This window comes from Chelonia mydas, chromosome 5 (assembly GCF_015237465.2).
Source record: "Chelonia mydas isolate rCheMyd1 chromosome 5, rCheMyd1.pri.v2, whole genome shotgun sequence".
NCBI lineage: Eukaryota > Metazoa > Chordata > Testudines > Cheloniidae > Chelonia > Chelonia mydas.
This window is the reverse complement of record NC_051245.2, coordinates 44,344,932-44,372,717: the sequence shown is the minus strand read 5'-3', so window position 1 is coordinate 44,372,717 and position 27,786 is coordinate 44,344,932. Positions and strand designations below refer to the sequence as shown.

At 41.1% G+C, this 27,786-nt stretch overlaps 1 protein-coding gene across 5 annotated transcripts in view; it reads right to left on the bottom strand.

The window, feature by feature from the left end:
* Nucleotides 1-27,786, bottom strand: part of LHFPL2 (LHFPL tetraspan subfamily member 2) — a 202,406-nt gene that overhangs the window by 23,006 nt on the left and 151,614 nt on the right. For all 5 annotated transcript variants that reach the window (XM_043547046.1, XM_007066691.4, XM_043547049.1 and 2 more), the window contains one exon: nucleotides 13,252-14,008. In XM_043547046.1, the coding sequence (XP_043402981.1) occupies nucleotides 13,252-13,681 (430 nt within the window). In that variant the 5' untranslated portion in view covers nucleotides 13,682-14,008. The remainder of the gene's footprint in view (nucleotides 1-13,251; nucleotides 14,009-27,786) is intronic.

Genomic DNA, 27,786 nt, shown 5'->3' with positions numbered 1-27,786 from the left:
TCTTAACTTTCAGGCCTAACTAAGCTAATCCTTTTGTTCATGAAGGCTACCCCTTAATTGTGAATACGGCAAGTTTTTCTTTATTTAGAACCAAATCTGTGTAAGCTCACTAATCATTTAAAACAGAGATAGGATGGGAGGAGGGGGGACAGATGTGGAAATGGTGTTGAGACTGCAGGGGTGTGTGTCTGAGAGATGGAAGAGAAGGCTTATAATCAGGATACAGTGTGCTACAATGAAAGTGAAATATGCGCTGCCACTACTAAATTACACTAAAGTAAATCAGAGTGCTTGTAATCCTCCATGGGGGTTGTTTTGACAGAATGACAGCAAGGCAGGTACTGCCTGCATGGCTTTGGCTACTGGTACAGTAACTCCTCATTTAACGTCCTCCCACTTAACGTTGTTTTGAAGTTACGTCGCTGCTCCATTAGGGAACATGCTCGTTTAAAGTTGTGCAATGCTCCCTTATAATGTCATTTGGCTGCCTGCACAAGTTCCTCTTCTCCGCCTCCTCCCCCTCCCTCCCAGCGCTTCCCCCACCACCAAACAGCTGTTTGCAGCACTTAGGACTTTCTGGGAGGAGGGGGAGGGGCAGGGATGCAGCATGCTCCGCAGAGGAGGTGGAGTGGGGGTGGGAAGAGGTGGGCCTGGAATGGAGCGGGGATGGGAAGACGCGGGCCTGGAGCATCCCCCGGCAAAGTTGGTGCCTGTTCTTCTAAGGGGGAAGCTGCTGCTGCGCAAGGTGCTTCCTAGCATCCTTGCCTGCAGCAGGCTATGCCTGTGTGGGGTGAGCCAGGGGCACCTCCCAACCACAGTACAGTATATAATGCCTGTTGTACCTCCCAAAAATTTCCTTGGAACTTAACCCCCCACATTTACATTAAATCTTATGGGAAAATTGGATTCATTTAACATTATTTCACTTAAAGTTGCATTTTTCAGGAACATAACTACAACGTTAAGTGAGGAGTTACTGTACAATGTAACTCTCTTCTCTGTCAGACTTGTTTCGTGGCCTGCAACCCATTCTTTTAACAATAAAGGTGTGTGTAAGCACCCACTATCCATTGCCTTTTAACACTGTGGTTAGACTCCCTGTTAGTTCAGGAGAAGAAAATTGGAAGCAAACTGATGATTTAAAAAAAGACCCAACCCCTCTCACAGGTTGCAGAAGTAAATGGGTGCATGGACCAGCCTTGCTGCGCTTCAGAATGGTTCAGTGAGAGTAGTAGCCCTACTGGTAGAGTCAAGATTAAACGTTACATCCATGAAAACTGAAGAGTTTACAAGATTTCAGCAATACAAAAAAATGTATTAAGTAAGACTTGGGCGCTGTATAAATAATGATTAAATACTCCCACCACTACTAATTTCCCCTCATTCATTCCAACCCTTCTCATGGGAGTGGAACCCTAAGGATTTAAACTTTCTCTTGCTTCACAAGTTCCTCTTGAAATCCTGACAACATAGGTATCTTACCCTCTTTCCCATGGAGAACCTGCTGGGATGCCTTTGAAGCTATCAACTCAGCTCCTTAATTAATAGGAGTTGTTGCTATTGAACAACTCAAAGCATTCCAGCTTTCCTCTTTCATAAGCTGACTATGCTGCCCGCACACCCTCAGTCTTTCCAGTCCATGGCAACACAGGAAGGAATACAAAGAGAGGATTGTGATCCACATCTCCTGCACAACAGACACAACCACTAATCTAGCCACCAGTCTCAATTTTAGATCAGTTTTCACTCTGGCCTACTGGGGCAAAATGGAGCATTCAATATTTTTGAAGATTAAGAAGCCTTGAGAATAAGTAGAGTGCTGTCTGCTGCCATTAAGTACTATTTTGCCATAAAATCTGTGATAAATTAGTAACTAAACATTCAGTTTCTACTGTGGATGACAGATTCAGGATGTTCTTTAGTTATGAGTGGAAATACAGGACCTATGGCTCTCTGACCACAAGTCAACCTGAATTATTCTGTCCATAGAAGCAAAGGAAAGCAACAACGGATGTTTCACAACACTAAATATAACCCTTCCCACCATTGCAACCCTGGTGCATGCCAGCCCCCTTACTAGTATATACAAGTTGTATCCTGCTCATTTGAAAAGTACATGCCTGTCATGCTAGTTAGGGATGGCTAAATCAACATTTTGATTTTCTTAAAAAATCTAGAAGGCCTATGGGTTGGTTCTCTATTGTGAAATGGCCCTGTGACACAGCACCAGTATTGTAAAGTAGGTCCAAACAGAACGTCAGGAGTATTCTATTCCTCCGCTGTAAGGTTCCTTCACTGGTCCACAACTCCTGGAGTAGCTCTTCTTCAGACCACCTTCCAGCCGCAGAGCGGGGTGGGAGGAGAGACAGACAGAAGGAGGGAGTACGGTTAGGGGAAGCAGAGTGTAAGCTGTACCAGCTAAGGCTGCTTTACCAGACATCAGAGAGTGAGGGCCCAGACTATGAGAAGAATAAAGGGGTGGCTCAAAGCCCCATTGTTTCCTCCCACTGCCACTTGCATTTCCTATACCAAGAGCAAGAACAAAGCAACTAACTGACAGTCAGGCCCTCAGAGCTAACAGAGATGCTTTAAACTATTTCTTGTTTTTAATTTCAGTGAAAAATCTTCAGTGGTTATAAACTAAATTTATAGTTTTTTATAAATATATATACTATATTTATAGTTTAAATAGTCCCCTGCAGTGTTTGCACCCTACATGTTACAATAGGTTAGACTATGGCTACGTCTACGCAGCAACTAAACATCTGCGGCTGGCCCAGGTCAGCTGTCTCAGGCTTGCAGGACTCAGTCTCTGGTGCTGTAAAATTGCTGTGTAGACATTTGGGCTCAGCCTGGAGACTGAATGTCTACACTGCAATGTTATCCCTACCGCCCAATTCCCATGAGCCTGAGTCAGCTGACCGGGGCCAACTGCGGCCATGCCATGGATCTTTTATTCCAGCGTAGACGTAACCCTATGAGATCTGGAAGTGAAATTCACTATTCTATTATCCTTGTCCTAATGTTTAAAACAGGGCAGTCAGAACTGTATTACCAAAAATCTTAGAAGAAAAAACAAGGGTTTTAAAAAGTGCCCCATTACCCCTTTAGCTTGGCTATTGGAGACTTTCAGCACAGTTAATGGAATCTGGTATTCATGCGCGGCAAGATAAAATGTTATTCAATGGAAAAAAAAAACACTCAATGCAACCCTATTAAAGAGCCTAGAGCTATTCTATAATTTACAAGCTACATTTCCTAGGAGTGAAAACAAAATAATGTCACTGCCAAACCTAATCAGTGAAGACTGAAAGTGTATAATCTCCTGGGTCTCCAGTGACACAGCAAGAGTCACTATGACCCCAATAAAGGATTAGTGTGTTCATACAGGCATATCTTGGCAACATCTGAAATGAACTGACCGTGAAATCTAGCCTAACAGAAGTGATGTCTTTGAAATAAAAGCTCATGAGCTGTAATAGCACCAGTTCTAGTATGTCTAGGAATGTCCTGGTACCCTGGGTGGTTTTACTGTTTCTTTTATCCAAGTTATTTTGAACCCCTTTAGATTCTGGCCACCTGAAGGACCTGTCAGCCAGCTGAGCTTGTGACACTCACAACAGGTACTTATCGGACCCTCAGCCTTGCACGTGTTGCCACATTTCCTCCTGCACTCCAGAATACACCTCAGCATTGGCCCCCATCACATGAGACATCAAGCCAGCTCTCTCCCACATTCAGATCCATTTGCCATTAGAGCTCGCTCTGACTCCATGCTATGCTGTGATAAGAACAACATTCAAGGAGCTCAGCCACATCGAAAGCCAAGTGGCTACTGGCCCAGCAGCAAGGCTTCTCACCTCCCTGGAAAATACCAGATTGTGGCTGGGTACAGAGGGACTAAAGAGCCTTTGTTCCTGACTAATGGGGGTGGGGGAAAGGACGCAGACTCAGAAAGAACTGCTACAGCAGATGGAGTGGGGAGTGAATGAGTGTGGCAGAGAGAGTGGTGGGGAGGCAGATGGGGAGAGCAGAGGAGAGGGTGAGTGTCATAAGAAAGAGAAGAAATAAGAAAAGGAGCAGAGAGGAGTGATGGGGAAGAGACAAGAACAAGGAAAAAGAGGCAGTACTTAGAGCAGGGGGTTTACATATTATATATATAATACACAATCACAAATAAAGATGATGAGTCTGCAAATAGAGAGTAAAAATACTGCGACAGAGAAAAAGCCAGAAGGATGCAGAATGGTATATTGTTTTTTTTCCCCAGCCAGTCCTGTACTGCACCATGTCCTAGTTTTATTCTTAAAAAGGAAGCGAGGGGAGTGTTGGGCACCCTTTTCTTTCTCTCTCCTCCTGCCCCACAAATTCAGTTGTCAACCCCCGCCTCCCCTCTACACCACCCGCGCCATTTGCCCAAACTCATATTTTGGTTTGGATACCTCCCTGTTATTTCAATTTGTCATCATTTATCACTTAAATGGAAAGATGCACAATGACCACAAATTCTACTTTTGTAAAAATTTGAATTGGTATAAAAATAATAAAAGAACAAGCAACACACATCCCTAATATGAGAAAACGTTCATTATATTACACCAGATCATGTACAACATGGTCCAAACAAACTCTGCATAACTGTTTCTTATAGGGATATATTTATACAATGTTTCTTTTAAAGTCAGTCATACTGTACCTTTACTTCACAGGCTGTTCAGCATGTTATGTACTTAACGTTAGCACAGCTTTCCTTCTTTGGCATATTCCCCCTCTCCTTCCTCCACACAGTGGTCCCCTGAGTCTGAACTTTCAGCAGCCAAGTATGTATTAGCTGTCATACTGGCATTTGGCCATGTAAGTTAGAGGAAGTCTTATACCCCACTATTCAGAATGCTGTAGAAGGTAAGGCTCTGTCAGGATTTCCACTATAACACCTCCCCACCACGCACACATTTTGTTTGTTTGTTTTTTGAAGAATTTAGAACACTGGCATTAGACAAAACATTGTAGGTTGAATATTAGAAGGAAAAACACTTGTCCATAAAAACAAATAGAGGTTTACTGGGTTTGGTTACCATACTGCATCCACTTAACTGAATTGCTGCTTCTGTTTCAACACACTGCATCTTTTTCTCCACCCCATTTGTCTAGCATCTGCCTCCATTAGTCCACAAGCAGCAAGACTCCAGGCAAATCCATGCCATATCTTACCTCCCTGCTCCCTAGCATGTCCCTATTTTCCCCAGCAGAGTCTGCCTCCTTATTTTCCACCTCCACTTACAACTTCTGATCACTCTGGGCTACCCAGCACTATAATTCCAAAATCCTCCTTCCCTTAGATTCTCTTTAGCAATTTCCATCATGCATTTCACAGCTCTACAGCAAGTTCTAATAGCCCCACTCCATTACAAGACCCTATTTCCTCCAGTTTACCTCCCAACCCCAAAGGACGCTCCAGTATATTTCCACCCCCTCTGTTTATCCCCGTCTCAGCAGCAAGTTCTGACTGACCCCCTGCTTTCTTCTCAACTTTCTCAGCAATTCCCAATTCCCACCCTGTATCCCAGCAGTTCTCAATCACACCTCCCCGCCACACCACAATTCCCAAAGAACTAGCCAGTTCTGCTCCTCCTACATCTGGATTCCGCCACTCACTACATGCAATTCCAGATTCATCCTTAGCTCCCAGCCACAAATAGTCCACATCTCACACACACAAATGCATGAAGTTCAGCTTGCTTCCTCTTCCCCTGGGAATGATCTTCCTAACAGGAATGAGGGCAGAAACTGTAGGGCTTAAGTCCCACTTCAAGTCAGTCACTCAAACATGCTCACACAAACTCCTCCAGCACTGTAGGATTCTGGTTGCTCAGGCAAGTCGCAGGTGGGTTTGTCACATTAAAGAGTGCTAGAAAATGACAGGCAGTGAGAAAAATTTTTGGAGAGTGGCTACATTTTGGGGCCTATAAAATTTCAAGTTGTCCATGTAAATGGAGAAATAATTAAGCTCTTTGTTACAGGAAACGCCAATGTTAATTATCCATAATCCATCATACACATTTATGGCACTATATAAACAATAAAAATAGCTTGGATATCAAAGATAGAAGACGGTACTTTGGTGCCCATAAACTGCTCAGTGTGGACTGAGGTATTTAGGGGAGCGTCACAGCTTTTTATGCATTCATCCATACATATGACATATTGATTGTCCTTGGCCAGATTATTTTATGTTTCAGTATCATGAATAGCGTTAGCAGCTTCTCTCTAATCTGTTTAATTCTGAACTTTGATCTCCTCTCTTTATCCTGACTGTACCTTCCTTCCTCCTTCTCAACCTGTTTTCTGTCATCAAGCACATTTCATCAACTGGCTGCACATTTATTCCTCCAAACCGCTGATCTGTCATGAGAATCTAATAGTGACCCTTGTGGCATTCCCCATACCACCTCAAGTCCACCCTGAACTCTGTGTGTGCGTGCATTATACATATATATAAACATACATATGTATCTCACACACACACTATGAATTTTAGTGCCAGATTAACAACACCGGATCAGTTTGCACTAAAATTCAACCACATTTAGTACTTAAGTTTTTTTGAAATGTTTATTATATTGTATTTATTTAATAAGCCAGTTTGGCAAGAATTTAAATTAACTTCAATATTAATATTATATTAAATATTTTGAAAGAGGGAACATATTTTAGTCTGAAACTTTCCTGAGGCAACAAGGAGAGATGCTAAAAGATTGTCTCTTTTTCTATAAGAGATACACAAAACAAAAATAAATGATGTCTATAAGCTTTCAACAAAAACCAACATCTTACATCACCTACACTAAAAGTTATTTAAATACTATCCTTTTCGGCAGCAGTGATTATGCTGTAATGCACAGCTGGATTCAAATGTGGGTTAGAGATTTTTTGAAGGTATGATCTTATTTGATCGCTCTTAATTGCCTGTGTCACTAGCTTACTGGATTTTTTTGTTCGATAGTTTAAAAGCTGGGTAACATGTTGGACTTGACAGATGTACGCCTGCATTCTTGAAGTCCACAGCAGCAATTTGTGAGACAGAATTTGTATAGCTACAACAAACAACTAGTTTACATCCTGACTACATCAGCTAAAAACAGCCATGCTTTGGAAAAAATGGAGCCTTGACAGATGCTTGCTAAGGAAACTGGAACTGATATAGCAAAGCTTGTGGGTGGAGGGCACCCAACTGTGCTGTCATGACATATTAAAATCGATGATAGAGAGCTGCTACTAAAATAATCAGAGATGGGATTATTGTACCAAGATGCAGCAAATACAAACAATTGAAAAAACAGAGTTTTTCTTCTTAAGAGAAATCCAGAGAGGCACAAATTTGCCCTAAATCACTGTTATTAACAAAAGATTAGATCAGAAGTTCCCAAACTTGGCTCTGGAGAGCCCTTCAATCGTGGTCTGTGGAAGACAGGGCAGCCCCATGTGGAGGGAACAGGAGGAGCACCATGGAGAAACTGCTGGAGAAGAGGATAGGATTAGAAGGAGGGAACACTGAAGGGGACAAGGGGGATGGAACATGGTGGGGCCTTGTGATGTGGGAGTGGGATCCTGGAAAGGGCTTCAGGTGGGAGGAGGCCAGGTCACCTGACGAACAATTGTTTGAAGCAAACTGAGATTTAGCTTTTTTTAGAATTGATTCCAAGTGTGTACTGAATATCACTGGGGAAAACTGATGTTCATTGTGGAGGGGAAATCAGTCCTCTGGGAGTGGAGATTTTTTTGATTTGTCCTTGGGTGAGGGAAACTGTGAGGATGGTGAGGAACTGATGGTAAACTGCAAACCTGTTAATGGCTTGGTAAATGGAGAACTGTGATCACTACTACTGACAGGCTGAGAATGTGCACATCCTCTTATATTTATGTTACCCCATCTGCCCCATGCAACCGGGCCTGCTTGTTTAGTTCAGCACCTGTTATGTCTTGTGTCATAAATAAAAAGGGAAGGGTAAACACCTTTAACATCCCTCCTGGCCAGAGGAAAAACCCTTTCACCTGTAAAGGGTTAAGAAGCTAGGATAACCCCCCTGGCACCTGACCAAAATGACCAATGAGGAGACAAGATACTTTCAAAAGCTGGAGGGTGGGAGAAACAAAGGCTCCCTCTGTCTGTGTGATGCTTTTGCTGGGAACAGAACAGGAATGGGGTCTTAGAATTTAGTAAGTAATCTAGCTAGATATGCGTTAGATTGTGATTCCTTTAAATGGCTGAGAAAATAAGCTGTGCTGAATGGGATGCAGATTCCTGTTTGTGTGTCTTTTTGTCACTTAAGGTTTTGCCTAGAGGGATTCTCTATGTTTTGAATCTGATTACCCTGTAAGGTATTTACCATCCTGATTTTACAGAGGTGATTCTTTTTACTTTTTCTTCTATTAAAATTCTTCTTTTAAGAATCTGAATGTTTTTTCATTGTTCTTAAGATCCAAGGGTTTGGGTCTGTGTTCACCTGTGCAAATTGGTGAGGATTTTTATCAAACCTTCCCCAGGAAAGGGGATGTAAGGTAAGGGAGGATTTTGGGGGGAAAGACGTTTCCAAATGGACTCTTTCCCAGTAATATACCGGTTAGAAGTTTGGTGGTGGTAGCGATAAAGTCCAAGGGCAAAAGGCAAAATAGTTTGTACCCTGGGGAAATTTTAACCTAAGCTGGTAAAAGTAAGCTTAGGAGGTTTTCATGCAGGTCCCCACATCTGTACCCTAGAGTTCAGAGTGGGGAAGGAACCTTGACATCTTGTCTTCTAGGCGCTTAGCTCTTTGAGACAGGGACTATCGTTTATTATATGTTTGTACAATGCCAAACACAATCGTAGTCCCCACCTGATTGTGGGCTTTAGCAGCTAACGCAATGTGTTAAATAATAAATATGGGGTGAAATTGGTTTTGAATGTAATGGTGTGGAGAACAGATTTTGAAGAATGGGGGTCCCAGTTTGGCAGCAGGGGAGGAGGACAAGGAAAGGTAGTCCCGAAGATGGCACCCTAAAAAAAAAAAAAAAAAAAAAAAATAGTCCACACTATGGAAAGGTTTTAGGACCTGTGGGCTACATCATCCATTTAATAGGCCTGGCTGGTAATATATTATTGTTTCAGCAAAGAAAGGCAAATTAAATCAAATAATTCAAATTCAAATTAAACTGCCTTTCCAAAATATTAAGAAACATAATTTTATTTTGTTTGTAAAGCTCTGTCAGAGTTACATTGTGCTGTTCCCCATACGGAAACAGACTGGCCTGCTGATGTCTCAGAGTTCAGATAATGTCAAGTTATTCACACTGCTAATCTGGTCCCATTGTTCTGACACGTGGATAGGGTGTCACTGAAGGTCTCTGCTGACAAGTCCCAGCCCACACATTCATAAGCCAGTCTGAAATCACTAGGGCAGATAACTGTTCAGCAAAATTCATATAAAAGAAGGACAGTATCTGCCTAGCATTCAAACTCAGATATTTACTATCTATTTAGAGCCTACGGTTCACTTTTTTTTTTTTTTTAAATACCAATAAGGCTGATTTTAAAAAAAGTTTATAATGACCAATCCCATAATGAAACTAAATTGTACCAGAGATTGAAGTCTGATGTCACTGTCAGAAGCTCTGCTTTTTAAAACAATTTACAGTGTCAATCAGGACACAAGAATAAGGAGTAAACATGAATGCCAGGATCGGAAGTTTATTTATTAATACAATCTTCTTAGATTGTAAACCCTTTCGGCAGGGATTAGGTTTTCTTTAAGGGCCTACACACTGCTTAACACACTGGGGTCTCAAGTCTTGATTGGGGCCTCTAAGCACGACAAATAAATAAATAAATGATAATATGCACATATGACTCATGGACTGTTGATAATTAACTACCTGCAGCTTGATAGTTACTATGACAATCTACCGGGATTTATTTGCTTATCAATTACTACATGTATTTTAGAACAGTATCATTTTCCCCTAGCATTCAAAGTGATTCAGCTGCCTTAAAAACAGATTGCATGCTTCACAAAGACAATCAAATGAATGCTTGTCCAGTCTCCTAGATGCTACGCGATAATTATTTATCTAATGATATGGTTCCACTCTTTGGAGCAGATGACAGATTCGTTTCTTGATGGCATGATATGTTTACAAAATTAAGACTGCCAATTAATATTTCTGCACTTCCACAATAAAAGGAATTACAGTCTTAAAAGTGAGTGCTGAAAGACTTACTCCACTACAAAAAAATTCCAAGATTTTGGAAGGGCCTTTTTAAAGAAGCAGATTTTTTTCTATTAAGCTTTATACTTCTGATTGTCTACAACAAACAAAAACTCTCTGTCAACTAGCTATGTGTGTGGCTCCCACTGACCTAAACAGGAGCTCCACACATTTGTCCAAGGGCAGAAGTTGAACCAATGCCATAACAGAAGAGATGGATTTTTGTAATCTACAATTTCACCTCAGACAACTCCCAGGTCACAACCTAAGACGCTAGACAGAAATGATACATCCGGTGCCCATTATTGGGTATTTTTCATGATGAATTCCAGGAATAGATTAACTTGCAGAATGTTTTTAATTACATTTAGTCCTTGTAGCAAAGATATAGAGATTTTAAATGTCATTAAGTCTGCTAAATCCTTAGTTCCTGTAAATGCTTGTGCTGTGGTTGGAGCCTGAAGTAAGAGCATCATATCTTTGAAGAAAAGATGTACTACATAACTGCAAATATGTCTCACACACAGAGAAAAGCAAAGCCACTTCATGAACGTTATTCCCCCTGCTTATTTACAGAATCACATTTGAAAGTTCAGAAAACTTAAGACAAGGAGTCAGGACCACACATGGCTGTCCTTTACGAGCTTTGATAGCCGCAGCATTACTCTAGATGTGGGAATATTGTTATAATTCTGTTACTTAAAGTTGAACCATGCTGACAGCTGTCCTTCTTGAACCATTTTGTTAAATGTTTTCCAAAATCAGGAATTGAGAAAATTAAACCTCAGACAAGTCATCAGGAAAACATTTTCAGCTATCCAGATACAGCAACACTGTCGGCACAAAGCAGCAATGCATTCAGTAAAATTAGTCTTGAGAGAACAAGTCACTAGTCACAAGATGGCTGGCTGCAAATAATTATATGGGCCTTTACCATAGCAACAGTTTAAATAATGTGACCTTTCAATTACCCTGGTTCACGCTACATAGATTTATCTACACTATAAGAAGGAAGTGCTTCCATTGACAGCACTTCTCAAAAAGAGGGACTGACATCTTCCCTAACACATGAGAAATGCTCTACACATCAGATAGCTCAATTCTTGAGACCATAATTCTTCCTAAAGGCACAGCTAGTTCAATTATAAAACATACAATTCTTTTTCTTATATTCCCTTTTCAGAGGCAAGTAGAACTGGTCTCCAGTCCGGAACAGTCTTTCTAGATACAGGAATCTGCCTCCTACTAATTTTGAAATTAGAATCTTTATAAATATTCACCTCATTTTAAAAAGAGGGGAATATCAGTCCAGCAACAAGACAGTTGACCTGCTAATTTCTGAAATAAGTGGCAATTTAAAAAGGTGAAAAGCTAAAATGTACAATGAGATGATATGGTTCTGACATTCAGATCTGTATATTTTTCACATTTGTGATGGTGAATTTCCAAAACAGAGTAGTCAGACCAAGGAGGTGTAGTTTTTATTTTTTAAAAATCCCTTTGCTAGTTGTATGCCACCATCTAAACAGGTGAATCGAGAGCCAGTTTAGGGCTCTATTGTGCCTTGAGGGCACAGCTTTACACTGGGGGTAGTGTGAAGCAAGCATGATGCCTTTATTTTGGATCTCCAGGGAGTGCAGGGGGAGCTACTACACCACCCTATTTCAGGGTGCACTGCACGCTGCACTTGTACTCAGATAGCTCTGCTGGCTGCTTCCAGGCCTGGTCGTCTTCTCACCCCATTTTGGGGACTCATGAGTCCTAGCTAGGTTTAAAGAATCCTGGAGCTCCTTTGCATGCAGCCAGGGGAAGGCTCTTTACACACTCCCATGTACCCACCCTGCTACTAGGCATAAAGTAGCCCGCAACTGAACACAAAATATAATGAGTTTTAGAAACGATTAAGCTTGCATTCTTGCGTCTCCTCTTACCATACAGCCAACAGGACACTGTTTGGCTACAGAGGCATTTACTACCTTCAGGCAAACTGGGCTGCCTAAAATGAAACTCTATTTGAAATGCCAACCTGCTTTTGAACAAAACCTTTTTCTATGGTTTGAACATATCTGGTTCAGAGCACAGCCCAGAGGGTGAAGAAAAGATGTCTGTACATATCCTATTTCCTGCTGCCACCCTGGTGACTCCCAAGTAGATCCATGAAGGTCTTTATAGTTATAGCTGAAGAATATCCTCTGTCCTGAAATGATCAGAGCAGAGTGTATAATACAAAAACTTTCACATGATAGTGGTTTTTTACACTGCTTATTAATGAAAGCTCCCAGAACTACTAGCTAACATCCACTGGAAAGGGAGGAACTTAGCATTCATTTTTTGATCTCACTGCACAGAATTTTTGTTAAGCTCCAGGAAATATGCAATAAAACGGAACAATATCTGACCAAATTTCTCAGGACACTTAGAAATGACAAGTCACCAGAAGCCAATTCATTTGTTCAGTTCAAATGACTGTCATTTAGGCAGTGAAAAGGTAAAATTACCTCTTCAAAAGCAACTGAACTCCCTGATGAGTGAGAAAGGGTCTTATTTAGCAAGGACCGTGGGTCAAACTGTGTTCTTGGATAAGTGCATGGAATGGGAACCGTGCATGCAAATATAGCCCTATGATTGGGATTTACTCTCACCACGACCCCGAAGTGTGAGAGACACAGGCACAGAGAACTGCATTCAGAACTAATGGAAAAATCATTAAAGTAGCGAGAGGCAGGCAGACACACTATTGTTGGTGCCAGCGTTTGCTAACAACACAAAGCAAAGCTAAGGAGAGCTTCCTTGTTACTGAAACACACTTTTCAAACGGAAGAAAGACTTGCACAGCAACATAGGAAACTTTGGTCTTGGCACAAAGCAATCCTTAATCCTCCTGCCAGTGTCAATGTATTACATGATGATTAGCTATTCAAACAAGACAAATTCCTAAACACTGGCATATGGAAGAGATATATATAAAATCGTTGGGGAAGTTTTCAGTTGCTGTCACATCACACTTACCTGCAATCCCTTGTAGCAGCCCACAGACATTAAAAATACTTTTTTTCATTATACTCTGCACACACATAGTAAAGACAGACACAAATGCCACAGCACAGAGAATCATGATCCCCACAGCTAGGAAAATAGCGGTAGCCTGCCAGAACCCACTGGCAATCTCATTAAAGTTCTCTGCATAAGGCCCACAAAGTGTGTCTCGTCTGGAAACCTGCATGTGGGAGATTCTGGTGCAACGCCCATAGATGCCCAAAGTTGGATGGTAAGGGTCCTGTGAGCCTCCTGTCCTGTTGTCCATATCTTCGGAGCTCACAGGCTTGGCTTTGCCAATTAGCCAATCTGCACTCATGAAAGCTATGAGCTCTGCAAAAGCCACGACAATACTCAGGAGTGTCCACAGCATTGAGCGACAAGTTACAATGACATGACACATATTGCTGTCCAGTGCTTATGGTCAGTGCAGTTTGAGAGTCTGAAACCCAAAACAAAGGGGAAAAAATTAAATTAAAAAAAAATATATCCACAAAAAATGCTGTTTCAGTTCTGCTCTTCCAGCTGTTTCACAATAGCAGGGAAGGAGAAGCAGTTAGCTGCCCAAAGTTTTGCAAGCAGTCCAGTCATTTGTTCTTAGTGTTTAGCTTCTCCTTTGGTTGCTGAGTACTGAAGTATGTGTTTCTGTGTTAATATTCATACTGGCACATGACGTTACAATAGTGTGGGGGAGGGCCCAAGGACTGCCCACTGCTTTTACATCACACACCTAGAGGAGAGAAAGAAGATGAAAATGTTAGCAGAGAGGAAAAAAAAAAAGCTTGACTCTACCCCCGCAGCTTCAGAGAACAATCCAATGTTTTGCAAAGATCTAAATCAACATGTGAAAGTTCTAACAAGGGCCTGTCAAATACAGCCTCCTGGAAACTTCCCAGCTTAGACTCAATGGAGTGATTAATCTCCTGCTGCACTGCTGTACTTACAGTATCTGTTTTGTCCCATCCTACTTGCAGCTATTTGTCAAAAACTTTGTAAGCAAGGTCCCAGCAACTCCAAACATACTCAGCCACCCACAACCCACCCGTTGAAACTACTAGCTTTTGGGAGTTATCCAGTAAAATGCTCACACTTGTTTAGGTAGTTTTTAGTAACTGCAATGTTAGAGTGCTGCCCTGTATTTAGTACTGGGACTCAAACACGCAGAATGACATTGGGTACCACTGGGAAGGAGAGAGGATACAAGCTCTTTCATGTCAGGATCATATTGGACACTCGTGCAGTGAATGAACCCGATCTCATACTATTTCACTGAAACAGCTTCCTAGCTAAACTGCAGCCTACTGTTGCTGTTCCAGCTTACATCTCAACAAAGAGCAAAACAGAAGTGCAACTGGGAATAACTCACCCACTGGAACACGTCAGATCTATAGAAACATATCACAGTTCCAAGATTTTGAAATAGTTCTGCAGAACTGATATTGCACAGTATTCTTAATCTTTGCTTAGCTTTAAGTGAGTAAAACAAAACAAGTCATAATATCCAACATACAAGTACATGGCATCTCATCCTCATTGGTTAATGCTGAGAGTAGCAGCCTTAGGTGATCCATGTTGCTGCAGAAGTTCTTACATATTCAGGAGCCCTGCTCACTGCCAAACACCTTACGGATCCAGAAATAGAGCTGTCAATGGACTGCACATTCTCTCAGCGCCCTCACTGCTCAATCTATCTGTTCTTTCCATCTCCCGCCGCAGTCTGGTACTGCACCACAGATATGCCATACCTCCCCTGCCTATTTGTGCTCCTTCCTTGTCAGATGGCTGTCTACTCTTGTAGCTTTTCTACTTCTATATAGCTGAGGTGGGATGAGTGTTGTTTTCATGGGAGTTGGGTGGACCAAATGAAGGTGGGAGGCAGTTTAGATTGGACCCTGAAGATCTTATATTGTGTAAGGTGCATCAGAAACCTCAATCCAAATCTGAACTTTGATGGTGAAAGAGGCCACGGAAAGCCCCCTTCTAGTCTTTGGTAACTCAGTCATTTGAAATGCAGTGCACTGTTACACTGCTCTATTTACAGACATCAATAGCTCGTAAGTTCTGGTTTGTTCATCTGAGAAAAATCTGTGGTGTCCAGCATCAGGGCTTGCATTTGGACTAAGAAGCTGTTGTGCAACTATTACAGTAAGGGCTTGTCTTCATGAGGAAGCAATTGTGCAATAAGCTGGGTGTGGAATTAAAACACACCAATCACTCTGCACTAGCACCTCATGTGGACACTTTTGTTCTGCATTAAGAATGCCTTTATGCGATTTATCCTAATCCTCCGGTCCACTTAATGCCCTTAAGGTAAAGTGCACAAAGGCACTCTTATGCAGAATAAGATTGTCCACCTGGGGAGCTACTGTGGAATAGCTAAGGCAAACTTTTTGCCTGTGACAAGCCCTAAATCCACTTTGATAGTGTATCCAAAAGCTATACTGAAAAAAAATTAAAAACAGTAGCTAATGCAAATTCCAGAATTATACTGATCTTAATACAGACAAAATAATCACCTAGAGGTGACAACTGAGATTGCTGGCACCCCCCAATTTATATTCAAATTGCTTCCTTAAAATTAGAAATGGAGCATAGCATATGCCTCTTTACCTGCCCTGAATTATGTCGGGGGGGGGGGGGGGGGGGGGGGGGGGGAAGATGAGCAGGAAATGCGCTGAAGTTAGCTATTCAGAGATAAGAATCTAGGATTTTTTAAAGTATTTTAAAAATAAAATACTAATGCCAACTGATCTTGAAGGAAAAAGAATCTAGAACCCAAATGAATTCCTATCTGCCATTTATTAAGAGCAGAAAGCCACTGAATATTACCTACTGCTACCTGATATATGAAGATTAGAGAGTGCCACAAAGACATTCCTATCTCCTTTGTCTCAAAACTTTCAAACCACATGTTGCGTCAGTAAAGTGAAATGGGGCCTTTATTTAATTTGAGTCCTTTGAGACCAGTGGTGAAATCCTGGCTCTCCTGAAGTCTATGGGAAACTCCACTTGCTTCAATGGGTCCAGGATTTTACCCCAAGAATTTGGATTTCTCCTCTTCCAATATAAGTGGGTGTCTCACAGCACTCTGTTCTTGGTGAGCTCCTCTTCTCAATCTACAGTTGTAGATGTACCCAGATAACCTCATACACATACTTTGTTTCAACAATCATTGTCATGTGATGAGACTCAAATCAGTATCTCACTCAGTCCAGTCCCACAACTCAGCCTGTTTCTCTGTTTCGCAGACTGTTGCTGACATCATTTCCTGGATGTTTTCCCAATTTACATTAACATAGCTAAAACTAAACTTTGTATTTTTTCCACCCAAAACCTCTCCATTACAGCTGAAATTGCAAAAAAGGCATCTGCTCCTCTGGTAATTAGGCCACTCATACACATTGCTGTATGAGGTAAATTATTAAAATGCAACTTGATACATTTTCTTATTAAAACTTGGCAATTACAAAATCCTTCACTGTAACTACAAAGTATCATTATAACGATAGTTCAGTTCACTACCTGACTCTCAAAAGGGAGGAAAAAAAACAAAGTGAAGTTTTCAGGCAGGCTGATGTGCTTTTAACTCGAATACACCCTTTGTAATAACATACAGTGAGAGATGATACACTAGTCTGCCCAAAAAAAAAAAAAAAAAAAAAGTGAATTCTCTCAGTATTTCTATTTTAAATAATTATTGGAATGCAGGGAAAGTCCACTGTAACAATAAATATTTTCTGATGTCTCCTGTGCTCTTAAGTAAGAGTTTAATGGAGAAATTGTGTTCTTAACATGAGTGATTAATGCAATAAAATACTGTTTACAAAAAGACAGAGAACGAGGTTCACATTTACTTTACTAGGTGGAGATTTCATGTGAATGTTGGAAGGAAAAACCATTAAAAATGTATGATTTTTCACATGTAGCACACAGATAACAGAATTTGCCTGTGATGATAAAGTCAGAAGCAGTTTCCCAGTTTTCAAAAAACATCAAATACAACAGTTTGATAATGATTCTGTGACTCAGTTTTCCCAGAGATGTCATGGTGTTAGCAAAAGTGGCTCCCTTAGAGGTGAGATCATGAGTTTTCAATTCTTAGGATTATTCATCAGAATTTCTGCATCCCTAAAGTAAATTAGCAATATTTCATATGTAATTTATGACAAGTTAATAAAAGCTCTCCAGGAGCTATGATTCAAGAAAGCAGAGTCACCTCTAAATTATTCCTTCACAATTCAAATCTTCCCCAAATAAATAAATGTTCTGTTTTCCAATTATATGCATTACTAAAACAAGCATCATGGTTGTACGTGAGTACTTTTACATAAATTAATTCTTGTATAAGGGATGCCCCCAAATGGGAACACAGCTTTCCCACATCTCCTTTAAATGAGAACAGGGAAAAAACTCACATGTTAACAGTTTTTTTTCCCATGAAGATGTACAGCATAATAGGGATATAGAAATTGCCATATCAGATCAGCCAGGCCATCCAGAGGGTGTGGGTGGAAAAGGGGCAGATTGCTCTTGGCTCCTTGTTTGAGAACGCCCCCAAACAGAGTGGCATTGTGACTTGGTATATGGGGTTGCAGCATCACTCAGGTCTGGGCCGGTGGCTCATCCATCACAAAGGAGGGGTGGTCAAGCCAAATCTGAGCGAGTGTCATTGCAACTGGCGCATAGGGCCACAGCGCCATTTAGGTTTGGCCTGGCTACCTGCCCCTCCATCGTGAGAGGAGCCAGGCCCAGCCTCCTGGGAGCTGCAGGGTGAGTGTGGGGAGGGCTCGCTCTCCAACCCCTTCCCACCCCCTGGCTTCCTCTCAGTGTTTTTTGTTTGTTTGTTTGTTTTTTGTTTTTTTGGGAAAGGGGGAGGGGAGGCTCATTTTCAGATTTTGCCCTAAGCTCTCAAAAACCTCTATTCAGCCCTGCAGATTAGACCCTTGGCCCATGTGATCCACAATCCTGTTTCTACCATTAGCCTGTTCTGGATGCTTGAGAAGAAGGTGCAAGAAACTTTGCAGTCTACAATAATGGAATAACCCATTCACAGGGAAACTTTCTTCCTTACTCTTATTATTTAGTAGTTGGCTTGTGTCCTGAAGAATGTGAGTTTATATCCCTTATAAACAAAAATCCTATCTGGTGGAACTGTGGATGTTTTCTTTATGCAAATAAATGTTTAAGCATTTTTAATCCTACTAACCACTTAGCTTTAATTGTAAATTGGGATGAGTGTAGCAAACAAAATGATACACTGTTAAAAAAATATACATTTCCCTTTATCAGTTGTAAATTTGTTGCCTTTCATTTGTATTGAATGTTCTTATATTAGAAGAAAAAGTGAATAGAACTACCAAGTTTACCTTCTCCATGCCATTCATTATTTGTACACCTCTATCATGTTCCCTCCTATTTGCATCCTGTGTAAAATAAGCACTCCTATGCTTAAATTTCCCTTCATGGAGAAATTTTTTCCATGACTCAAATCATTGTCATGCCAGTCTCTGAACTCCCTCTATATCTGCTATATCCTTTTTTGAGAGAGGGTGATCAGAACTCCCTGTTCAGCAAGCATTAGCACAACTCATACAGAAAGTAGGTTTCATTTGGTTTGGAAAAATGACCTTTTATTCATGTTACTTAGCCATATGGACAATCCAAATCCAATTTAAGCAAAGTCTACTGCAGATGTTCTGTAATCACTCATCCCTGAGATCCATACAACATTCAGAAATGGCAGTAACTATACAATGTCACTAATGTACAGGGTAACAACCGTTTGGTTACTATTTTATCAGACATAAAATGAATTACCCCAAATTATCACTCATACTCACTTCTTTTTAAGACATTCCACCTTTTATGGCCAGACACTATGCACAGGGCTTGTCTATGTGTGAGTGTAATATACACTATCAGGGTGTGATTTCTAAAGTGCACTAACATGTTGCTGATTAATTGGTCCCTGTAGACTGGGGGTGAGCAAACTTTTTGGCTCTAGGGCCACATCTGGGTATGGACATTGTATGGCGGGCTATGAATGCTCACAAAATTGGGGGTTGGGGTGGAGGAGAGGGTGAGGGCTGGGGGTACAGGCTCTGGGGTGAGACTGGGAGCTGCAGGGAAGGCACTTGGGGCGGGAGCAGGGTGTGGAGCCCCCTGGGCTGCCCCTACACATAGGAGCCGGAGGGGGGGACATGCCGCTGCTTCCAGGAGCAGCCCACCCCTGCTGTAGACCTTGCTGATGAGCACCAAAGATTCCCTAGAGTACTATAATGTTGTACAGCACTACATTAAAGCACATTAGGGAACCTTTAATGTGTTTCAGCAATGTTTACACAGACTAATGTGCAATACATTAGAAATCACACCCCCGTAGTGCATATTATCCCACTGTGTAGGCAAGCCCTAAGTTACATTAACACAGAGCAAAGTGAGCTCCAATGTCTAAGTAGGGGAACCCAGCTACTTCCCCTTTGTTTTTAATCAGAAAAAAAACATTCATTTTTAAAGTGAATTCTTAATGCGTAATGTTCTTAAATGCAAAGAAGATAAATAAAACTAAATGCTCTTTCCACTTATCTGCATTAGAGAAGTGTACTCTCCTCCACTTTGCATATTTGTGCAAAATAAATTAAAGTTGGAGATAGATCCAAATTATAACATTTGAAGCCAGGGCTTGATCTTAAGTTCAGAAGTGTTCAGTTGCAGGTTTTTGGTTTGGCCCATCATAGAGAAGAGAAGAAGAGTTGCAAAGTTCAGATCTGAGTCAGCTGCATACTGTTGTTGCTTATTAAAAAAGAAAAAAAAAAAAAAGCCCTGAAAGCAAGACATTAGAATAACAAGGTGAGACCCCTGCAACTATGTTCTAGAATGATTTTATGGCCAGTTCTACATTATCTCCTTGTACTTTTGAATCCTATTAACTGAAGATAGAAGGCTCCCACCAAATTGTAGAATTGAGCTTCCCCACATACCCATTCTGTCAACTTGAGAGGGAGAATAAATCATCTTTAGAAAAGTGGCTTTTGGCTCAGTTTAAACAAACAACCTAATGGAAGGCCACACAGAAAGCTGAAACAGCAGTCCAAATGTATGAAACAACTGCAGGCACAATTAGATCTTTTCGTCTTATGTTTGGTACAGTCCAAAACAAAGCCATGCAGAGGAGTTCCTATACTGTTTGTTTACAAAATATAAGTTCGAGAATCATACAATCTAAAATTAGGAGATCCTTTAAGCGTCTTGGCTCTAGTTTTCCTGAAATGTTATTCATTAATGGCATTGCAACTTTCAGTGAAACCTTTGAACTATGACAATGAAAGTAGCTTCTATATATTTTGGAAAAAGAAAAGGAGTACTTGTGGCACCTTAGAGACTAACCAATTTATTTGAGCATAAGCTTTCGTGAGCTACAGCATCCGATGAAGTGAGCTGTAGCTCACGAAAGCTTATGCTCAAATAAATTGGTTAGTCTCTAGCGCCACAAGTACTCCTTTTCTTTTTGCGATTACAGACTAACATGGCTGTTACTCTGAAACCTGTCATTATATATTTTGGTGCTTTCAAACACACTATTTAAACAAACAACAACACCACCACCTCAGACCGAGCAACTTTGCACAGGGCCCCACCCAGGTCTTTGTGAGATCACAATTTACACATGTTCAGTATAATAGGGTCTACTGGGCAAGTGAGTTGATCACTGTGCTATTCACTTTTGCTGGGCTTAGCCAGAGTAAATGAGCCATTGATCAAAGGAGTGCTCCCTGCTGTCTGAGGCAGAAGGCGGAGCACTCACAGGAAGAGCAATGTAAGAGGAAGATAGAGAATTTTGTTTCCTGGTGGGGTTCAGAGGAAAGTAACCCCACCATCCCAGGAACTAAGAATGAGAAAGGGAGAAATCTCTCTCCATGCAGCCACAAAGTGAGAGGCATGAGGAAGGAGAAAATGTGATATTTTCTCCTCCTATTTCAGGCCCTTCAAAGTATGCCAGGTAATCTTCCAAAAAGGCACAAGGCCATCTCATGCGCCTCATATGTCAAGCAACATGCTGCATAGGGTATCAGGCACACCATCACTGAACTGATGGCAATGGATACCAACTCATTATGTTAAAAGTGCGTCCCTATTTTTCTCCGCAGCTATCTGTATTTATAGCTTTGTACTGTTGGAAGGGGTGCATACACCACATTCTGCTGCAACAGGAAAGCTGAAATGAGAACCAATATCAAAGTTAAGTAAACATCCAAGAGTGAGCTTTCAGAAAAACGTTAATGCCACTAGTTCTTTCTAAAAAGAACAGGAGTACTTGTGGCACCTTAGAGACTAACAAATTTATTAGAGCATAAGTTTTCGTGGACTACAGCCCACTTCATCGGATGCATACAATGGAACATATAGTAAGAAGAAATATATATACATACAGAGAAGGTGGAAGTTGCCATACAAACTGTGAGAGGCTAATTAGTTAAGATGAGCTATTATCAGCAGGAGAAAAAAACTTTTGTAGTGATAATCAAGATGGCCCATTTAGACAGTTGACAAGAAGGTGTGAGGATACTTAACATGGGGAAATAGATTCAATATGTATAATGACCCAGCCACTCCCAGTCTCTATTCAAACCCAAGTTAATGGTATCTAGTTTGCATATTAATTCAAGCTCAGCAGTTTCTCGTTGGAGTCTGTTTTTGAAGCTTTTCTGTTGCAAAATTGCCACCCTTAGATCTTTTACTGAGTGGCCAGAGAGGTTGAAGTGTTCTCCTCCCGGTTTTTGAATGTTAGGATTCCTAATGTCAGATTTGTGTCCATTTATTCTTTTGCGTAGAGACTGTCCTGTTTAGCCAATGTACATGGCAGAGGGGCATTGCTGGCACATGATGGCATATATCACATTGGTAGATGTGCAGGTGGACAAGCCCCTGATGGTGTGGCTAATGTGATTTGGTCCTAGGATGGTGTCACTTGAATAAATATGTGGACAGAGCTGGCATCAGGCTTTGTTGCAAGGATAGGTTCCTGGGTTAGTGTTTTTGTTATGTGGTTGCTGGAGAGTATTTGCTTCAGGTTGGGGGGCTGTCTGTAAGCGAGGACTGGTCAGTCTCCCAAGACCTGTGAGAGTGAAGCATCATTTTTCAGGATAGGTTGTAAATCTTTGTTGATGCGCTGGAGAGGTTTTAGTTGGGGGCTGAAGGTGATGGCTAGTGGTGTTCTGTTATTTTCTTTGTTGGGCCTGTCCTGTAGTAGGTGACTTCTGGGTACTCTTCTGGCTCTGTCAATCTGTTTTTTCACTTCAGCCGGTGGGTATTATAATTTTAAGAATGCTTGATAGAAATCTTGTAGATGTTTGTCTTACTAAAGCTCATGTAGGGCTATTCTTGCAGTTACAGATCCATAATAGGATGTGCATTCTTAACAGCAAAATGAAGCTTACTCAGGAAGAGTAAAAGGGAAGGCCAGTTTCACATCTGCAATTTTTAGACAGCATCCTTCATGCAGGCATCACAAAATACTTAACAGTCACTTATAATATAATGAAAATAGAAAGGTTTTAAGCTGAGGTGCAGTAAGTTGGTTGGAGAGAGCTCCAAACAGACAGGACAGCAAAAAAGGAGTGATCCCAGTAGGCTTTATTCCCATTATTCCCCACTAAAATAATATTGCATATGAGCAATATCACTTGTTACTTAGAGACCAAAAGCAACAAAGTGTAAATTGGATTTTATGCGTTCAGTTAAAAATCCCTTGCATCAGCTATATATTTATTATTGCTGCAAACTTGCATCATTGTGATATGCTGTTAAACAGTTGCATATTCTACCCAAGCAGCTGCATCTTAGTGGTAAGGGAGGCAATGCCAAAATACAATATGTAATGTCTATAAAGTGTTTTGGCATGAAAAACATGAAGCTAAGATATGAAATATTACTAAGATATGAAGCTAAGATATGAAATATTACTAATACACATTTTGCAAAATTGTTAAAACCCAGCTGAGTTTCCTTAACTGATTTCACATTTCCTTTTGTTCCATTTTTATCTTACCCTATTTATTTCAGCTTTTTTCCTGTCAAAAATACAGCTTGCAGATGTGAGACCTTAAAGTGCATGCCATTTGTGTGCCCAAATTACCTGTGTGCCAAAGGGCAAGAGAAAGAGTTGAGAATATTGTGCTGACGTTATTCCATAAGGCTACTGATGGAACCCCTGTTCACCCCTGTTCACTTGCAAATTCACATTTCCTGGTGCTCTGATAAAGATGGCCAAAGTACATGTGGACTTGCTTCCAGCATAGCACAAATTATAATAAATGCACAGAAAACTGATGTCCATTTCAACTGCTCTGTTATTCTACACATAAAAGGTGAATCCTGACCCCATTAAAATCAATGGGAGTTTTGCCATTGACTTTAATGGAGCCAGGATTTCACCCCAAATCCCTGAAAGTGCAACACACTCAGGATTCTCAAGCTATAGTAGGTTTAAAAAAAAATAGGGATTAATTTCCCTCTTTCCTCACTTAAGACAAATGTTGCATATTCTTGCGCTTTAGTCAAGCTAACCAAGATTTTCAACATCTCCAAATCAGGGTTGCAAATTTTAAATCAGGAGATTTGTTCCATTACTCCTTATTTATTGACTTTTGGAATTCCTTAACTCTACAGCTATTACATTATGTTTTGAAAACTTATTCAAGATCTTCCGTAATTCCAACATTTATTAAAATGTACGAAGAAAGAAAAGCCACAGTGTAGTATTTCTATTGTTTGTATTTCAAGAGAAAATTACAAATCACATAAAAAGTCATCACTGCAGGGAACAATCTTGGCCACAACTACTGAGATAGCCTAACTGTTCAGGAATTTACCAACTGGGAGTGGAATCATGAGCTTGCTTGCTTTCATTCTGTATGAAGTCACTAAAGTCTCAAGATTCCCAACTGAAGCCCAGTCGCTGGTTGTCTCTGCACCACCTCATCTGCAAGACAGATCCAAATACTCATTCTTTGTAATTAGCATGAACTTCTTGTAATGCCTTTCGACTCTAATTAAGGCTTCTACAGCAAAAAATGTATTGGGGAGGAAGTACAGTTTGAAACACTAACATTTGTTAGCAAACATTAACCTGCTGTTTCCTGATTGAAGATTTTCACCTTAAAGAAAAGAAGGCAAGGGATCTGACTGAGTACATTTGAAATAATGAATTATGCCTAAATGCTTTGCAGAATCAGTCTGGCAAATACTTAATTGTGCTTTTTGTTATAAAAAGCAATTTACTCGCATATGATCAGTGACAGATTTGGAGATGCTCTGTAATAATTAATGAATACAGTATGTCGACCTGGTTATTGGGATGTTTACTGCAGGAACATACTGGCTTTGTTTAATAAAGGGTCTTGGGGAAAAACAAGCAAGAACAGAAACAATAGATCAAGATAAGCCACTTATCAGCAAACACTTGAGAGCTGTTAAGAGACAGTGCCAGGACTGAAAAAGGTTCACAAATAGAGAAGATCAAAAGGAACACACTCTCAAGAGAGAGGAGCCATTGTTCAGGGGAACCAGGCTGAGATACACCTACCCACTGTGGTATCTGTAGAAGTCAGGCCTATCTAGATTACTATCAGGGATTGGTAAACCCTTACATAAGATACACATGCATGTAGATTTCAGAGTAGCAGCCATGTTAGTCTGTATTCGCAAAAAGAAAAGGAGTACTTGTGGCACCTTAGAGACCAACCAATTTATCTGAGCATAAGCTTTCGTGAGCTACAGCTCACTTCATCGGATGCATTCAGTGGAAAATACAGTGAGGAGATTTATATACACACAGAACATGAAAAAATGGGTGTTATCATACACACTGTAAGGAGAGTGATCACTTAAGATGAGCTAATACCAGCAGGAGAGCGCGGGGCAGGGGGGAGGAGGGAGAAAACCTTTTGTAGTGATAATCAAGGTGGATCATTTCCAGCAGTTGACAAGAACATCTGAGGAACAGTTGGGGGGGTGGGATAAACATGGGGAAATCGTTTTACTTTGTGTAATGACCCATCCACTCCCAGTCTCTATTCAAGCCTAAGTTAATTGTAGCCAGTTTGCAAATTAATTCCAATTCAGTCTCTCGTTGGAGTCTGTTTTTGAAGACTTTTTGTTGTAATATTGCGACTTTTAGGTCTGTAATCGAGTGACCAGAGAGATTGAAGTGTTCTCCAACTGGTTTTTGAATGTCATAATTCTTGACGTCTGATTTGTGTCCATTTATTCTTTTACATAGAGACTGTCCAGTTTGGCCAATGTACATGGTACAGGGGCATTGCTGACACATGATAGCATATGTCACATTGGTAGATGTGCAGGTGAACGAGCCTCTGATAGCATGGCTGATGTGATTAGGCCCTATGATGGTGTCCCCTGAATAGATATGTGGACACAGTTGGCAATGGGCTTTGTTGCAAGGATAGGTTCCTGGGTTAGTGGTTCTGTTGTGTGGTTGCTGGTAAGTATTCAGGTTGGGGGGCAGTCTGTAGGCAAGGACTGGCCTGTCTCCCAAGATTTGTGAGAGTGATGGGTCATCCTTCAGGATAGGTTGTAGATCCTTGATGATGTGTTGGAGAGATTTTAGTTGGAGGCTGAAGGTGATGGCTAGTGGCGTTCTGTTATTTTCTTTGTTGGGCCTGTCCTGTAGTAGGTGACTTCTGGGTACTCTTCTGGCTCTGTCAATTTGTTTCTTCACTTCAGCAGGTGGGTACTGTAGTGTATAACACCCATTTTTTCATGTTCTGTGTGTTTTTTTAAATCTCCTCACTGTATTTTCCACTGAATGCATCCGATGAAGTGAGCTGTAGCTCACGAAAGCTTATGCTCAAATAAATTGGTTAGTCTCTAAGGTACCACAAGTACTCCTTTTCTTTTTACATGCATGTAGATTGTTTTAAAATCCTCTCTCTCTAAATGCTTCAGTTCATATTGTTAAATGATTTTTTGATTTTAAGAAGGCTGTCCGGTCACTGTATACCATTGGACACAGACTCCCACAGAGAAAAACCACAGGTGCCAGAACTCAGTCCATCTGCTGGGTAAAACATGGTTGTTACACAGGGTACTATAGCCCCAGGCCCAAACTAAAACTGGTAGAATTATCAAGAAGAAAAGGAGTACTTGTGGCACCTTAGAGACTAACCAATTTATTTGAGCATAAGCTTTCGTGAGCTACAGCTCACTTCATCGGATGCATACTGTGGAAACTGCAGAAGACATTATATACACAGAGACCATGAAACAATACCTCCTCCCACCCCCCTCTCCTGCTGGTAATAGCTTATCTAAAGTGATCACTCTCCTTACAATCTCTATGATAATCAAGTTATTTCCAGCACAAATCCAGGTTTTCTCACCCTCCACCCCCCCACACACAAACTCACTCTCCTGCTGGTAACAGCCCATCCAAAGTGACCACTCTCCTTACAATGTGTATGATAATCAAGTTGGGCCATTTCCAGCACAAATCCAGGTTCTCTCACCCCCCCCTCCCCAAAAAAAAAAAAAAAAAACACACCACACACAAACTCACTCTCCTGCTGGTAATAGCTCATCCAAACTGACCACTCTCCTTACAATGTGTATGATAATCAAGGTGGGCCATTTCCAGCATAAATCCAAGTTTAACCAGAACGTCGGGGGGGGGGGGGGGGGTAGGAAAAAACAAGGGGAAATAGGCTACCTTGCATAATGACTTAGCCACTCCCAGTCTCTAATTAAGCCTAAATTAATAGTATCCAATTTGCAAATGAATTCCAATTCAGCAGTTTCTCGCTGGAGTCTGGATTTGAAGTTTTTTTGTTGTAAGATAGCGACCTTCATGTCTGTAATTGCGTGACCAGAGAGATTGAAGTGTTCTCCGACTGGTTTATGAATGTTATAATTCTTGACATCTGATTTGTGTCCATTTATTCTTTTACGTAGAGACTGTCCAGTTTGACCAATGTACATGGCAGAGGGGCATTGCTGGCACATGATGTCATATATCACATTGGTGGATGTGCAGGTGAACGAGCTTCTGATAGTGTGGCTGATGTTATTAGGCCCTGTGATGGTGTCCCCTGAATAGATATGTGGGCACAATTGGCAACGGGCTTTGTTTTCCATCCCACCATCAACCTCAGCATGGTCCAGTCCACACAAGAGATCCACTTCCTGGACACTACAGTGCTAATAAACAATGGTCACATAAACACCACCCTATACCAGAAACCTACTGACCGCTATTCCTACCTACATGCCTCCAGCTTTCACCCTGACCACACTACACGATCCATCGTCTACAGCCAAGCTCTGCGATACAACCGCATTTGCTCCAACGCCTCAGACAGAGACAAACACCTACAAGATCTCTATCAAGCATTCTTACAACTACAATACTCACCTGCGGAAGTGAAGAAACAGATTGATAGAGCCAGAAGAGTTCCCAGAAGTCACCTACTACAGGACAGGCCTAACAAAGAA